The 15,391-nt window shown below is 43.3% G+C and overlaps 1 protein-coding gene across 2 annotated transcripts in view; it reads right to left on the bottom strand.

The window, feature by feature from the left end:
• LOC132776623 (gamma-aminobutyric acid receptor subunit alpha-4-like) overlaps positions 1 to 14,903 on the bottom strand; it is a 104,082-nt gene extending 89,179 nt beyond the window's left edge. Inside the window, exons 1-2 of one of the 2 annotated variants that reach the window (XM_060778481.2) lie at positions 14,129 to 14,903; positions 13,918 to 14,036 (exon numbers count right to left, since the gene is read on the bottom strand). In XM_060778481.2, the coding sequence (XP_060634464.2) occupies positions 13,918 to 14,036; positions 14,129 to 14,211 (202 nt within the window). In that variant the 5' untranslated portion in view covers positions 14,212 to 14,903. The remainder of the gene's footprint in view (positions 1 to 13,917; positions 14,037 to 14,128) is intronic. The other variant, XM_060778479.2, reaches the window with a different exon arrangement.
• Positions 14,904 to 15,391: the final 488 nt, after the last annotated feature.

The following is a 15,391-nucleotide window of genomic DNA, read 5'->3' as shown; positions in this document are numbered from 1 at the left end:
GGTAATGATACAAAAGATTTGCTAGGGTAGACCCTCTTTCACTCAGACTCAGCCCCCCCCCCCCCGAAACTCAGCCCCCCTCCCCTCGAAACGAAATCCTGGCTACGGGCCTGGTGGGGATGTCAAGGAGTATAGAGATTTGGGGAAACAGTTAATCTTTTTCTGTCTCATTTGACTATTTACAATATCTTGGAAAGGACCAACTCCAATGCTAACTGCTGCACTCATTGGTCACAAATCTGCAATTAGCAGCAAAACCCCATTTAGAGCTTATTTAAGCCTGAATGACCAAGGTGCCCAAAGCAAAATTCTTTCTCCAAAAACATCCTCTTGTTGGGGTAGGCTTTAACCATGGTATGAATTAGTATGGTGTGTGTCTATTATTTCATTCTCATCCAAGAATCACATAATCATATTAAAATAGAGTTGGAAGAGACCACATAGGTCTCTTAGTCCAACCCCCTGCCATACAGGAAAAGCACAATCAAATTACAGGTGACTAGAAAATGGAAATATTCAGCATTCTTCCTGCTGCTCAAGATTGTGAGTGTTTTGTGCATTTTAAAATAAGATTTTACATTTTGGAATGCTTGCAAAACTTTTATGCAGGCATATGGTTTTGGGCATAAAGCATTACGATCATACAACATATATTTCAAGCTAGTAACCATATTTATGATGAAAACTGATGTTCTTCTGCACTGTGCTCTGTATAAAGATTGGAGGGAAAGTTAACAACCTTTTCTGGAAATAGTTCTGCAAAAATAATCTCCTATTGGCTGTGAGATTCATAACCCTTTATTTCTGAAAGATTAGTCAGGGTTTTTTTAAAAAAAATCAACTAAGGTTAGGAGTGAAAAAGCAGAGCCCGCTAATGTTTGAGTCCCTTTTGGGAAGATAAAGCAAGGTAATAATAATAATAATAATAATAATAATAATAATAATAATAATAATTTTCTAAGCATATGATTGTATAAATGGCACATATTTTCATGCTGTTTGATCCCTTGTAACCTTTTGAGTATATAAACAATCTTGTAATCTGGAAAAGAATTAAATCTTCTGAAATCAACAACAACTAAGTCTTTCTCCAATAATGCTGGTTAAAAAGGTCCCGCTTTCTCCTAAAGATTTGTGTGTGTGAAAGAGAGATTCCCCTTTGAGATATAGTTCAAACCACTTCTGAATGTATGGACAATAACATTTAATGTAGGAACCTACAGGTGCAAAGTACACCTGGAAATTTTGTTGTTTTTATTAGGAAATATGTATCAACATATCAAGGCATCGCACTAAAAAAATGAAACATTGATATGACATTTTTCACATTTTGGGTTCCTTTTGAAAAAAATGTTTGCGGGAATTGATTTTGCACAATAGCACGTTTTTTTTCTTTATTTAGCACATAAGTTCCTGAAGGAATTTAGTAAAATTCATAGAAGTTTCAAAAATTGGAAGATAGATGAGGTGGATCACAGAGGATTGGAAAATAGATGAGGTGGATCACAGAGGATATGGGCAGTATATCTTTGCTATTGTTGTATCAAGGTAAATAATTCACTTAACCACTCCTTGACAGGACCTGACTAACATTTGGCTTGTCCTTTGAGTCAATCACTTTTTGACCAGCTGAAAGCCCATATCTGGTGAGGGGAAGAAAAAGAGGAAGGAAAGAAAGGGAGGAAGGGAAGTGAAGGGAGGGAAGGAGAAGAAAGGGAAGTAGAGAAAGGGAGGGAGGGAAGGAAGGAGGGAGGGAAGCAGGGCGTTGGACCAGATGGCCTTTAGGGTTCCCTTCCAACTGGTTGGCCATCTGTTGTGAGGGCTTTAATTGTGTCTTCCTTTACTGCCAAATGAGGTAGGGCTGGATGGTCTTTGGGGCTCCTTTCCAAGCAATGTCAGTTTCGTGTGTCTCTATTACCCCCATCATGGCACCTTCCTCCTTCCCTTGTGCTGTGGGAGTGTGTGTGTGGAGACAGAGAGCCAAAGTGTGTGCACAGAGTGTGTCTCTTTTTTCCTTCCCCCCCCCTCTCCTACCCCTCCCCCTCCCCCTCCCCCTTCTCCTCAGCCTCTGCCCTTTGATCCCTTGCCTTAGTGTTAGTTAGGGGTCAGAGAGAGATGCAGGGAGTAGCAACTGCCGCTGCTGCTTTGGAACCCTCATTCTGTGTCCTCAGCATGAGGGGGGCAGGGGAGGTGTGTTTTCTTCTTCCTTTTTTGAATTTAAAGGTGTTTCTGTGGGGGTTTTTCAGTGATGGTCACTCCTTGGATTGTGAGGAGTTTTGTTGCCAAATTTGGGGTCATTTGGCCCTGTAGTTTTTTTGTTTTTAAGGTACTCAGTATGCACGGAGCATTTTTGTATAGATAGATTAAAACTGTTAGCCACTTGAGGCCCCTGTTGGCAAGGAATGCAAAGTATACGTTTTCAAAATGAAATAATTTTAAAACAGAAGTATAATATTTAAGGGAATAAAAATAGTAAACAAATTCTACTGACAGGCATGGAAACTAGGGCTGGGCAACCACGGAAAAAATTGTTTCTAAACTCGATTCGTTTTTTGCGGTTTTTTGCGTTTCAATATTTAAAAGAATTCAGAAATTTTTATTTTAAAAAGTTCGATATTTATGAAATTTCGTAAAATTATGAAACGAATACGAAACGAATACGAATCGATTCGTTAATGGCGGACGCGACCGCGCAATACGCTAAAAAACCTCCATATGGGACAGGGGGAACTTCTGAAGCTTCCCTCTCCCTCTGTTGTTGACTGTTGGTGTGATATTTATAATTTTTTTTCACTGATTAAACAAACAACAGCTATAAAACTTGCCCCAGACATGCGGAAATAATAACGAAACGATTTCGAAACAATTTCGAAACGAATACGAAACAAATACAAAGCAATTACGAAACGAATTGAAAAATTCGTTTCATTTTTTAGATGCTCCTGAATGGTTCGTTATCGCTTCGTAACCAAAAAAAATAACGAATTTTTAACGAATTACGAAATTACGAAACGAAACCTCCCAGCCCTAATGGAAACATCTATGCACAATGCAAAGCTACTTCTGCAATATTGGAATGTCATCCCAATCTCTGCACCCTTAACAAAACGTTTCTGGTGCTTGAATGCACTAAGTTAGAGAATCAGCTCCATATTAAATATTCCACTGCTTGTCAACACACAACACAACTTTAACATTAACTTCTCTTTTCTTGCTGCATCTTGCCATTCTCTGTGACATTTGTTTACTCTTTGTTCACTGGTGAATGACCCACTTTTAAAAAAAGGAAGTAACTTTTTATCATAAAGGTTTAGTATTTTTAAAAAATCCAAAATTAGGAGGAAAGAAATACTTGATCTGAATAGTAAAAACTTGAATGATTAATCAGTTGCTATTACTTCTTAGAGTTATGTCAAAGAAACAAATCTCTACTCACAGCTGAATAATTCAATCATACAATGAGTTCTTTCTGTTCTAGCTGAAAGGTACATTTGTTACCAGAAAAGCAGCATGGGTAAATCTCTCTTAGTGTATTGTTCAATCTATTTCTTGGAAGCTTCAAAATGTGAAAATAATCTGAGGTGGACAAATATTCCCATCCACACAAAAAAGTAGCCTAACACCCAGCTCTGAATCAAACTAATTCTTTCCAAGGCTTTCTTAGTTCAGTTGAACAGTTCCAGATATGAACAAAATGTAGATTGCATTGCATGAACCTTAGTCTTCCATAGCAATGGGAAAATTGTATTCTACTACGTCCTATGTCAGAAAAGCTGACTAGACTCACAGGTGAATCTTATTTTGACAAAGACAGTGGCACAATGTTATGCTGACAGCAGTAAATTAATGTAGGGGTCATAAGGCAGGCCATATGATTTAGCCTGCCTGCTGGGATCCAGATGGAATCACACATTATGAGATAAAAATACCAGTTTTGCTACTAAGTCCGCACTCAGCATGAAGTCACAGGCCTACTCCACACATAAAATAGTCTTCCACTTCCTCCGGTCTGTTCATGCCCATTCCTGCCAAAATTATTCACTTTGACGATGTGACAACCCTCCCAAATTCTTAAGGCTGACTTCCTTTCCATTACCTAATCTTGTATAACTTTTTCATACTTCCATAGCCTTGCCACGCTTACATCACTGATTTTAAAAAAAAAATTATCCCTACTCCTGGACATATCAGAAGTTGAATACTCCCTGAAATTATATATACATATAGGTAAAAGGTAAAGCTTTTCCCCTGACATTAAGTCCAGTTGTGTCCGACTCTGGGGTGTGGTGCTCATCTCCATTTCTAAGCCGAAGAGCCAGCGTTATCCATAGACACTGCCAAGGTCATGTGGCCAGCATGACTGCATGGCAGCCGTTACCTTCCCGCTGGAGCGGTACCTATTGATCTACTCACATTTGCATGTTTTCGAACTGCTAGGTTGATGAAGAAAGGCGATATATATATATATATATATATATATATATATATATATTCTTCATCTTGATACTGACTCTCTGAAAGCCTCCATGAGACGAATCCATTTTACTGCCTTCAAGCCACTTCTCAAAATATTCCTTTTTCTTTTTGATTAAAACTTTTCTAACAACCTCTTACTCCAAATAGCCTAGGGTGATAAAGTCATGTTCAGCCAGCCCTCTGTATCCATGGATTCTGCATTTGTGGAGTCACCCATTCACAGCATTAAAACATTTTCAAAAATAATAAAATCCCAAAAGGCAAATCTGGATTTTCCCATTTTATGTAAGGAACACCATTTTATGTAAGGAACACCAATGGAACTTGAGCATCCACAGATTTGGTATCCACAGAGGTTCCTGGAACCAAACCCTAGCAGATACCATATATATTAGTAAGAGGAAGGCGTGTCAAGCCAACCCCGACCGAGACCGCCTTCCACTTGGAAACCAATGCCCTCACTGAGGGAGAAGATGCAGGTCAAGAATAGGGCTCCACAGTCACCTACGGACCCACAAGAATACTGATCCTGGAAGACCATCCTACTCGGTCAACGAGGGATCGCCTAAGCAAGCTAAGCAGTGAGTATATCTGTTGAAATAATAATATTTTTCTCCTTGGCCCTATGCCCCTTTTCCCTTTACTCTATCTGCCATTTCCTTTATGTCAGCTTTTGCAAAGATTGTAAGCATTTGGAATCCAGTTCAATTTATCTCACATATTGTGAGAGGACCAGTTAGATCAATAGGTCAGTAGGGGATGGAGAGCGTCGATGAGGATGCTAGAGGACAACTATGCCTGACACATATGATGAGGCAGCTCCATACATGGATGATGCTGTATAGTAAACGAATACAGATTAACTAACATAGATCCCTTGTTCACTCCTACCTCCCAGATGAACATATGTTTTACAATACAATGTTTTCAGATACATGTTTATAGCTCTTCACACATTACAGATGCATATCTGAATTTGTAATGCATGAAGAGCTATGACATGTAATATATTTACTACCTCCTATATCTCACACATCTAGGATCCAGATTCTAGACCGGTGGATCTCAATCTGTGGGTACCCAGGTGTTTGGGCCTACAATTCCCAGAAATCCCAGCCAATTTACTAGCTGGTAGCTGAAGGCCAAAGCATCTGGGGACCCACTGTTCTAAACCTATGTCAATTAGAACTTTGTAATAATATTTCTACTGAACTTAGAGCTATTGTGGTGTGATGAGCAGGAGGGTGAATCTGAGTTTACGCCATTGAGGCTCGATACTCCAGGTTGAACCCTCACTACATGACTAAACTGAGGCTATCATACTTCAACTGTATCATGAGATGAGATGACTCAATAGGAAAGGCAATAATGCTTGATAAAGTGGAAGGCAGTTGGAAAAGAAGAAGAACAGATTACAGATAGGTTGATTCAATAAAGGAAGACACAGGTCTGAGTTTGCAAGTGCAAGACCTGACCTATGCTGTTGATGGTTGAGGCAATTGAAGGCTTTTCATTCAAAGCAGGCCCGTAGGCAGGATTTCGTTTCGGGGGGGGGGGCTAAAAAAAATTCAGGGGGGGTTGGGGGGGCTGAGTTTCAGGGGGGGCTGAGTCTGAGTGAAAGAGGGTCTACCCTAGCAAACCTTTTGTATCATTACCCCAATACCCCCATGCATATGGGATATATTGAGTATGGTGATCAGATCATGATATGAATAAACATAACAGTTTAAATAATGCACCAGTAAGGCCTTTTCGCGAACCACCATGAGAATTTCGGGAGGGGGCTGAAGCCCCCTGAGCCCCCCCCCCTCCCGGCTACATGCCTGATTCAAAGGGTCACTATAAGTCAAAACCAACCTGATGACAGCACCCTTTAGTTAGCCCTTCTGAATTCAGATTCAGTGACCAGATTAATAACTGGGGCAAATTACAGGGAGCGGTCAACCCCCCTGTTTAAGGAGCTCCATTGGCTGCTGTTTATTTTACGGTCCCAACTCAAGATGCAAGACATCACCTATAAAGCCCTAAATGGTTTGGGACTCGTCTACCTTCGTGACCGCATCTCCTACCTACCATAAACCTGCATGATCCCTCCATTCTTCAGGGGAGGCCCTCCTTTCACCCCTTCCACCATCACAGATGCTACTTGTGGGAACGAGGAAGAGAGCCTTCTCCGCTGTGGCCCCCAGGCTGTGGAACTCGCTCCCTGATGAGATCAGTCAAGCCCCTACCCTAGCAGCCTTCAAGAAGGTTTAAAAACCTGGCTCTTCTGGTATGCCTTTGGAGAGTGACTATATACCTCTTTCCTGTTATCTCCCCCATAATATGTCCTCATGATGATATTTTTGTTACTCTGTATTTTGTTGTTATGCTTTATCAGGCTTGGCTTCATGTGAGCCGCCCCAAGTCCCCTTTGGAGAGATGGTGGCAGGGTATAAATAAAGATGATGATGATGATGATGATTATTATTATTATTATTATTATTAAATCTGGAGAAGATACACTGTCCCATGACCATGGAAACTTCCAGTGAGACCTGGTCAGGAGTTAGAAACACCTATTTGTTCAACATCTTGATGCTACATTCCCAACCATTAAAAACCACAACTACTTACCAATACAAATGCACTTCAAACACATACAGTCAGTTTTATTTTTAAATATGCATCCCACCTTTTCAGCCCCCATAACATATAAAATCTGTAAGTAGAAGAAAAATAAGAGCAGCAGAAAGCAATATATTCATGGTCTTAGGTCAGCAGAAGAAACTCCATAATTACAAGACTTTAGGGCATCACACAACTGTTGCTCAGTAAGCAAATGTCTATGCTTGAAGTGATTTTTTTTTAAAAAAAATGAGATTACAATACTATTTGTCTGGAATAATTCTTTAAACAGTTTGCAGACACATCTGTTTTTCTCCTTATATACTCAAAGACATCCTTTTTCAACATCATGCCCTGCTTTTTCTATGCTGGAGGACAAGCTGTGTTGAAATAGAACTCAAATATCTCTGGATAATGCAAGTTGCAGTCCGCAGGCTAAATCAGATATAATAATCCTGCTGCCCTCCAGATGTTTTTGAACTGCAACTCACAGCAGCTTTAGCCAGCATAGTCAATGGTGAGGAATGTTGTACATTTCAGTTCAATAACATCTAGAAGGGTTTATAATTCCCACTGCTGAGAAAAATTCAATTGTTACTGCCAACCAGACTAGAGCCTCTGAACAAGTGGGGCTTGTGCCAGTCTTGGTTTATCACTTTTCCATTCAGTTAGGATTCTCGTGAGGATTGACAATAGAATTTCACCCCAGCAACAGGCATTAGGTTGGTGGAATCTGGGATAGGACCAAAAGAACCGCTTTGAGAGTCCAATCCCAATCTTATTTGAGAGTAAACACAGAGAGCGACTTTAAACAAGCTTCAATGCCCCATCAAACACTCTATTACATATTCAAAAGTAATTGACCACATGACAAATAGAATCGCTTTTTAAGACCCACAAGCCCAAAGGTACAGTATGTATTGATGTATAATGGGCGACCCAATTCTTCATGTTCTGGCTATAGAAAACTGGTGACTTTTTCATTCTTCTTGGAAAGTGTTCCTTGCAACTCCAAAGCATTCATCATCTCACCCTAAGAGAAGTTATCCAAGTAAAATGATGCACCTGCAGCCAGGCATGTAGCCAGGGGGAGGGGGCTTGAGGGGATTCAGTCCCCTCGAAATTCTCAGGATGGTCTGCGAAAAGGCCTTACTGGTACATTATATAAACTGTTCTGTTTATTCATATCATGATCTGATCACCATGCTCAATATATCCCATATGCATGGTGGTATTGGGATAACGATGCAAAAGGTTTCTAGGGTAGATACTCTCTCACTCAGACTCAGTCCCCCTCCCCCCCCCCCCCCCGAATCAAAATCCTGGCTACAGGCCTGCCTGCAGCTATCTAAAAGTCAAAGTAAAGGTTTCTCCTTGACATTAAGTCTAGTCAAGTCCAACTCTGTAGGTGCTCATCTAAGCCAAAGAACTGGCATTGTCCATAGACACCACCAAGATCATGTGGCCAGCATGACTGCATGGAAAGACTTTCCTTCCCACTGGAGTGGTACCTATTGATCTACTCATATTTGCATATTTACAAATTGCTAGGTTAGCATTAGCTGGGTCTAATGATGGAAGCTCACCCCGCTCTGCAGATTCAAACCACTGACCTTTCGGTCAGCAGGTTCCACAGCTCAGTTCCACACCACCACCACAGCCCCTTACTATCTAGGACAAACATAATATATTTGTGTGAATGGACTTCAAAGATTGAACTCAATGAAAAAAACATGCAATGGCAAAAACTAAGAAATTCAAACTACTGCATTTATGTAATGGACTGCCTCCAATACTTTGAAAATTTTAGCTTTGTTTACACTTCCTGGTCCTCAGAGAAAGCCCAGCCCCTCCTGGAAAAGATGCCTAAAATAAGCATAAACGGATATAGCGTCAAATTGCTTTTCCCTGAAGTTTGTGCCTGCATCGGAGAACGGCATATATGGAAATGATGGGCATAGATGCCAGCGTAGGTGTATCACATGTCTAAACTAAGCACTTAAGAAAGACGCACAATGTTTTCGCAGAGCAAGCCTAGGCAAAAAAAAAATCTTTCTCGATATTGGGATGGCATAGTAGCCCCAGAACTATCTCTCCATCATTGCATCCTATGGTTTGACATACACTCATCTCCACAAACAACGAAAAATTGAAGCTAACTCTTAATACTTTATCATAAAGAGGAGGGAGGCATCAGAGTATCAGCGTAGGACTTTTAAGTCCAGTCTGGACTTCGCTCACAAGCCAAACCTCTACCCTACACATCTGGACTTTGAGATTACTCATATTTCAGGCATTCAACCTGCTAAATCACAAGAAACAAATGAGACAAGTGAGCTGATGAATGGACGCAGTAAAACTCAGAGAAAATTATATTAGAAAATCAGGAAGAATCTTCTCTCTATACACACACACACACACACACACACACATGCATACACACAGCTCTAAGAGATTTGGGACACATGAATGTTATTAAAGAAGGGTTATTAAAGAACATCATTTAGCCTTTTCTGCCACTCTGTATGGGATTTTGGACCAAGAACATTGTAACCAAGATCAAGGCACGTGCAAATACAAGCCTGAAAGCCTCTGTGTGTGTGTGTGTGTGTGCATTCATACACACAAACACACACACACAATTTATTTTCTCCCCATCCTCGTTGCTCCAACGTCAGAGTGTGCGGGTGTGTGTTTAATCAAGAAGCAGCAGCTGCACTCGCTCTCCTTTGACAGAATGCCAAGTGCTTCGCAGCAGCCCCCAAAGTCGTAGGATCTAAGCAACCGACTCCCAACTTCTCCTATCTCATGGTGTTGTACAAGATCCACAGATGAAGCAGGGGGAGGAGGAGGAGGGGGAGAGGGGGAGGCAGATGCGAAATCCTTCTTCTCCGCCTCTCCTTTGCTGAAGGTGGCAGAGGGAAAAGGGACCACAAAGTAGCAGGGAAATCTGTCCAGCTGTTCCTACCTTGATGGGTTGGAAAAGTGTATATATGAGAGAGAGAGAATGAGAGATAGAGAGTTCGTAGGGTGTTGTGTGGCTGTGTTCTAGCAGCATTTTCTCCTGGCGGAGGTTGGCAGAGAGAAAAGCGACCACAAAGTGGCAGGGAAATCTGTCCAGCAGTTCGTAACTTGATGGGTTGGCAAAGTGTGTGCATGAGCCATAGAATGACATGTAGAGAGTTGTCGGGGTGTTGTGTTGTTTCTACGCTGTATGGCCCTGTTCTAGTGGCATTTTCTCCTGGTGGAAGGAAGGTGGCAGAGTGAAAAGGAACCACAATGGTCGGGAAATACGTCCTGCAGTTCCTACTTTGATGATGTGGAAAGTGTGTGTATGAGAGAAAGAATGAGAGATAGAGCATTTGCGGAGTATTGTGTGGTTTCCGAAGCTGTGTGGCCCTGTTCTAGCAGCATTTTCTCCTGGCAGAAGGAAAGTGGCAGAGGGAAAAGGGACCACAAAGTGGCAGGAAATCTGTCCGGTAGTTCCTACCTCAATGGGTTGGAAAGTGCGTACATGAAAGAAAGAATGAGAGATAGAGAGTTTGTGGGGTGTTGTGTGGTTTTTGGAGCTGTGTGGCCCTGTTCTAGCAGCATTTTTTCCTGGTGGAAGGAAGGTGGCAGAAGGAAAAGGAACCACAAAGTAGCACAAAATCTATTTAGTAGTTCCAACCTTGATGGGTTGGAAAAGTTTGTGTGATAGAGATAAAATGGGACATAGAGAGTTTGTGAGGTATTGTGTAGTTTCTACACTGTGTGGCCTTGTTCTAGCAGCATTTTCTCCTGGTGGAAAGAAGGTGGCAGAGGGAAAAGGGACCACAAAGTGGCCCAAAATCTGTCTGGTAGTTCCTACCTTCATGGGTTCGAAAACGTGTGTGTATAAAGATAGAATGGGACACAGAAAGTTTGTGTGGTGTTGTGTGGTTTCTATGCTGTGTGGCCCTGTCCTAGTGGCATTTTCTCCTGGTGGAAGGAAGGTGGGAGGAAATCTGTCTAGTAGTTCCTACCTCAATGGATTGGAAAGTGTGTTTATGAGAGATAGAATGGGACATAGAGAGTTTGTGGGGTGTTATGTGGTTTCTGTGCTGTGTGGCCCTGTTCTAGCAGCATTTTCTCCTGGCGGAAGTTGGTAGAGAGAAAAGGGACCACAAAGTGGCAGGGAAATCTGTCCAGCAGTTCCTACTTCATTATACATAAATGTAAATTATTATAAATTATACATAGAGTACTCTTATACTTTATTTATATAAATATTGTATACATATATAAATTATAAATAAACTATCATTATATATTTATATAAAATATTTATTTATAATATTACTATAAATTATAAATAAAACATTATTATTAGTAGTATGTAGTAGTAGCAGTATTATGTTGATGGGTTGGAAAAGTGTGTGTATGAGAGAAAGAATAAGTGAGGGTGAGTTTTTGGGATGTTGTGTCGTCTCTACACTGTGTAGCCCTGTTCTAGTGGCATTTTCTCCTGCCGGAAGGAATGGGGCAGAGGGGAAAGGGACCAAAAAGTGGCAAGAAATCTGTCTGGTAGTTCCTACCTTTATGAGTTGGGAAAGTGTGCATATGAGAGATAGAATGAGAGAGAGTTTGTGGGCTGTTGTGTGGTTTCTACGCTGTGTGGCCCTATTCTGGCAGCATTTTCTCCTGATGGAAGGTGGCAGAGGGAAAAGGGACCACAAAGTGGCAGGTAAATATGTCCAGCAGTTCCTACCTTGATGGGTTGGGAAAATGTGTATATGGGAGATAGAATGAGAGAAAGAAATACTTTGTGAGGTGTTGTGTGGTTTCTATGCTGTGTGACCCTGTTCTGATAGCGTTTTCTCCTGGCAGAAGGAAGGTGGCAGAGGGAAAAAGGACCATAAAGAGGCAGGGAAATCTGTTTGGTAGTTTCTACCTTGATGGGTTGGCAAAGTGTGTATATGGAAGATAGAATGAGAGAGACTGAGTTTGTGGGGTGTTGTGTGGTTTCTACACTGTGTGGCCCTGTTCTGGTAGCATTTTCTTCTGGTGGAAGGTGGCAGAGGGAAAAGGGACCACAAAGTGGCAGGAAATCTGACCGGTATTTCCTATCTTGATGGGTTGAGAAAATGTGTATATGGGAGATAGAATGAGAGAGAAAGATTTTGTGGGATGTTGTGTGGTTTCTACGCTGTGTGGCCCTGTTCTGGTAGCATGTACTCCTGGCAGAAGGAAGGTGGCAGAGGGAAAAAGGACCACCAAGTGTCAGGAAATCTGTCTGGCAGTTCCTACCTTGATGGGTTCGAAAAGTGTGTATATGAGAGATAGAATGAGGGGTGGGGGTGTTGTGTGGTTTCTATGCTATGTGGCCCTGTTCTGGCAGCATGTTCTCCTGGTGGAAGATGGCAGAGGGGAAAGGACCACCAAGTGACAGGAAATCTGTCTGGCAGTTCCTACCTTGATGGATTGGAAAGTGTGAATATGAGAGATAGAATGAGAGAGAGAGAGTTTGTGGGGTGTTGTGTGGTTTCTACGCTGTGTGGCCCTGTTCTGGCAGCATTTTCTCCTGGCGGAAGGAAGGTGGTAGAGGGAAAAGGGACCAAAAAAGTAGCAGGAAAATCTGTAGTTTCTACCTTGATGGGTTGGGGAAGTATGTATATGGGAGATAGAATGAGAGAGACTGAGTTTGTGGGATGTTGTGTGGTTTCTAAGCTTTGTGGCCCTGTTCTGGTAGCATGTTCTCCTGGCAGAAGGAAGGTGGTAGAGGGGGAAAGGACCACAAAGAGGCAGGGAAATCTGTCCAGGAGCTCCTACCTTGATGAGTTGGGAAAATGTGTATATGAGAGATAGAATGAGAGAGAGAGAGAGAGAGAGAGAGAGAGAGAGAGAGAGTGTTTGTGGGGTGTTGTGTGATTTCTACACTATGCGGCCCTGTTCTGGTAGCATGTTCTCCTGGCAGAAGGAAGGTGGTAGAGGGGGAAAGGACTACAAAGTGGAAGGGAAATCTGTCCCATAATTCCTACCCTAATGGGTTGGAAAAGTGTGTGTATGAGAGATAAAATGGGACATAGTTTGTGGGGTGTTGTGTGGTTTCTGGGCTGTGTGGCCCTGTTCTGGCAGCATGTTCTCCTGGTGGAAGGTGGCAGAGGGAAAAAGACCACCAAGTGGTAGGAAATCTGTCGGGGGTTGATGGGTTGAGAAAGTATGTATAGAAGAGATAGAATGAGAGATAGGAGTTTGTGAGGGGTTGTGTGGTTTCCAGGCTGTGTGGCTGTCTCCTAGCAGCATTTTCTCCTGACCTTTCCCCTACATCTACAACATAAACCGGTCTGAGCCCCTCAAAAGAGGTGAGAAGGTCGGTATATAAAACTCTGAAATAATAAATAATAATACATCTGTGGTTAGCATCTTCAGAGGGGCGAGTTTGACTAGCCAGAGAAGGTAGCAAAACTTCCTCTGTGTGTGGGAATTTGGCTGCTGAAATCTCAAAGGGGCTTTACCAGATGTGTTCCAACCAGGTGCCTGGCTTGTCTGGGGAAGGGATTTTGGAGAGATCTGAGAAAGCAGCAGCAGGATCCCTGTCTGCTCCTTCTCCTTCCTCCTCCTCCCTGTCTAGAAGATGAGAGCTAGGCAAGCTGGAACATCAGGGCAGGCTTGGGGAGAGGTTTGAACCAAGCCCGCCTGCGATTTGGAGGGAGAGTATCCATATCCATCAGAAAAAGAAAGAATAAGAGAATCATCATGAACACGACAAGATCAGGGTTAGTTTGGAGGGGTTGGGAAAAGCAGGGGAGCATACCTAGGGCGGCTTTTGTTTTTGATCCCCCTCACAGACAAGACAGGCACAGTAAAGCATACCCCCAAATCCAGGACGGAGCCTGTTGTCATAACCATCCAGGAGACGGTCCAGGATGCGCGTGAAATTCTCCGGGCGCAGTTTCTCCTCCTTTTTGAGCTGCCCTGGGAGGACAGTCAGGCTGTGGAAGAGAAGGTGGGAATAGGAGTGAATGAAGGGGAGCTGGAGGAGCAGGGAAAGAAGGAGGAGGAGGAGGTCGCCAATCGGACTCACCAGGTCGCCAAGCTGAGGAAGTGCACCAAGGAAAGGGACAGCCCCGAAGACATCGCGACCGCGGGCTCCTTGGCAGAGACCATCTTTGCTTGCCATACTTCAAGCCTTTGAGCCGCACGTTCGCCCCTCGCCCGCCGCCGCCGCCGTGTCCAGGGCCAGGAGCAGACAGCCGCTCGAGGAAGGAGGGAGGGAAGGAGGGAAAGAGGGAAAGGAGGGAGGGAAGGAAGGCAAGAAGGAGGCGAGCCCGCCACCGGCGCCCACCCGCGCTCCCCCGCCGCCACGCACACGCCTGCTGCGCCTATGGAGGAGAGAGAGAGGGAGCCAAGCAGCCTGAGGGAGGGGGAGAAAGAAGGACCCTTCCCAGCCCAGCCAAGCCTACATCTTCGTCCCCTCCTCGCCTCCCAAGTCCCTTTCCTCACTCGGCACAGGTCCCTTCCCCAAAGCCCTCCTCTCCCTTTTTGCCTCCCTTTCCTCTGCCTCTTCCCTCCCTCCTTCTCCTCCCAGAAAAGGATTTACTCCCCCCTCCCCCTTATTTTCAAAAATAAGATAGCTAGATCGTCCCTCTCTCTCTCCCTCTCCCTCCCTTTCTCTCTCTCTCTTTCTCTCTCTCTGTCTGTCTTTCCCTCTCTTTCTCTCTCCCTCTTTCTATCTCTCTCCCGCTTTCTCACTGTCTGTACCTCTCTCTTTCTCTCTCCCTCTTTCTGTTTCTCTCTCTTTCTCTCTCTCTTTCTCGCAATGTCTTTCTCTCTTCTCTCTCTCTCTCTCTCCCTCTTTCTCTCTCCCACTTTCTCTCTCTCACCCCCCTCTCTCTTTCTCTCTCTGACTTTCCCCCCCTCTCTCTCCCTCTCTCTCCCTCTTTCTCTCTCTCTTCCTCTCTTTCTCTTTCCCTCTCTCTTTCTCTCTCCCTCTTTCTCTCTTTCACCCCCTCTCTCTTTCGCTCTCTCTTTCTCTCTTTTTCTCTCTCTTTTTCTCTCTCTGTCTTTCCCCTTCTCTCTCTTTTTCTCTCTCTGTCTTTCCCCCCTCTCTCTCTTTCTCGATTTCTCTCTCTTTCTCTCTCCCTCTTTCAGTTTCTCTCTCTTTCTTTCTCTCTCTCTTTCTCGCAATGTCTTTCTCTCTTTTCTCTCTCTCTCCCTCTTTCTCTTTTTCTCTCTCTCTTTCTCTCTCTCTCTTTCTCCCTCTTTCTCTCTCCCTATTTCTCTCTCTATCTCTCTCTCTCCCTCTTTCTCTCTCTGTCTTTCCCCCTCTCTCCCTCTTTCTCTCTCT

The sequence above is a fragment of the Anolis sagrei genome, chromosome 5 (genome assembly GCF_037176765.1).
Source record: "Anolis sagrei isolate rAnoSag1 chromosome 5, rAnoSag1.mat, whole genome shotgun sequence".
NCBI classification, from domain to species: Eukaryota; Metazoa; Chordata; class Lepidosauria; order Squamata; family Dactyloidae; genus Anolis; species Anolis sagrei.
Note: the sequence above shows the minus strand (reverse complement) of the source record. Positions and strands in the feature narration are given on the sequence as shown.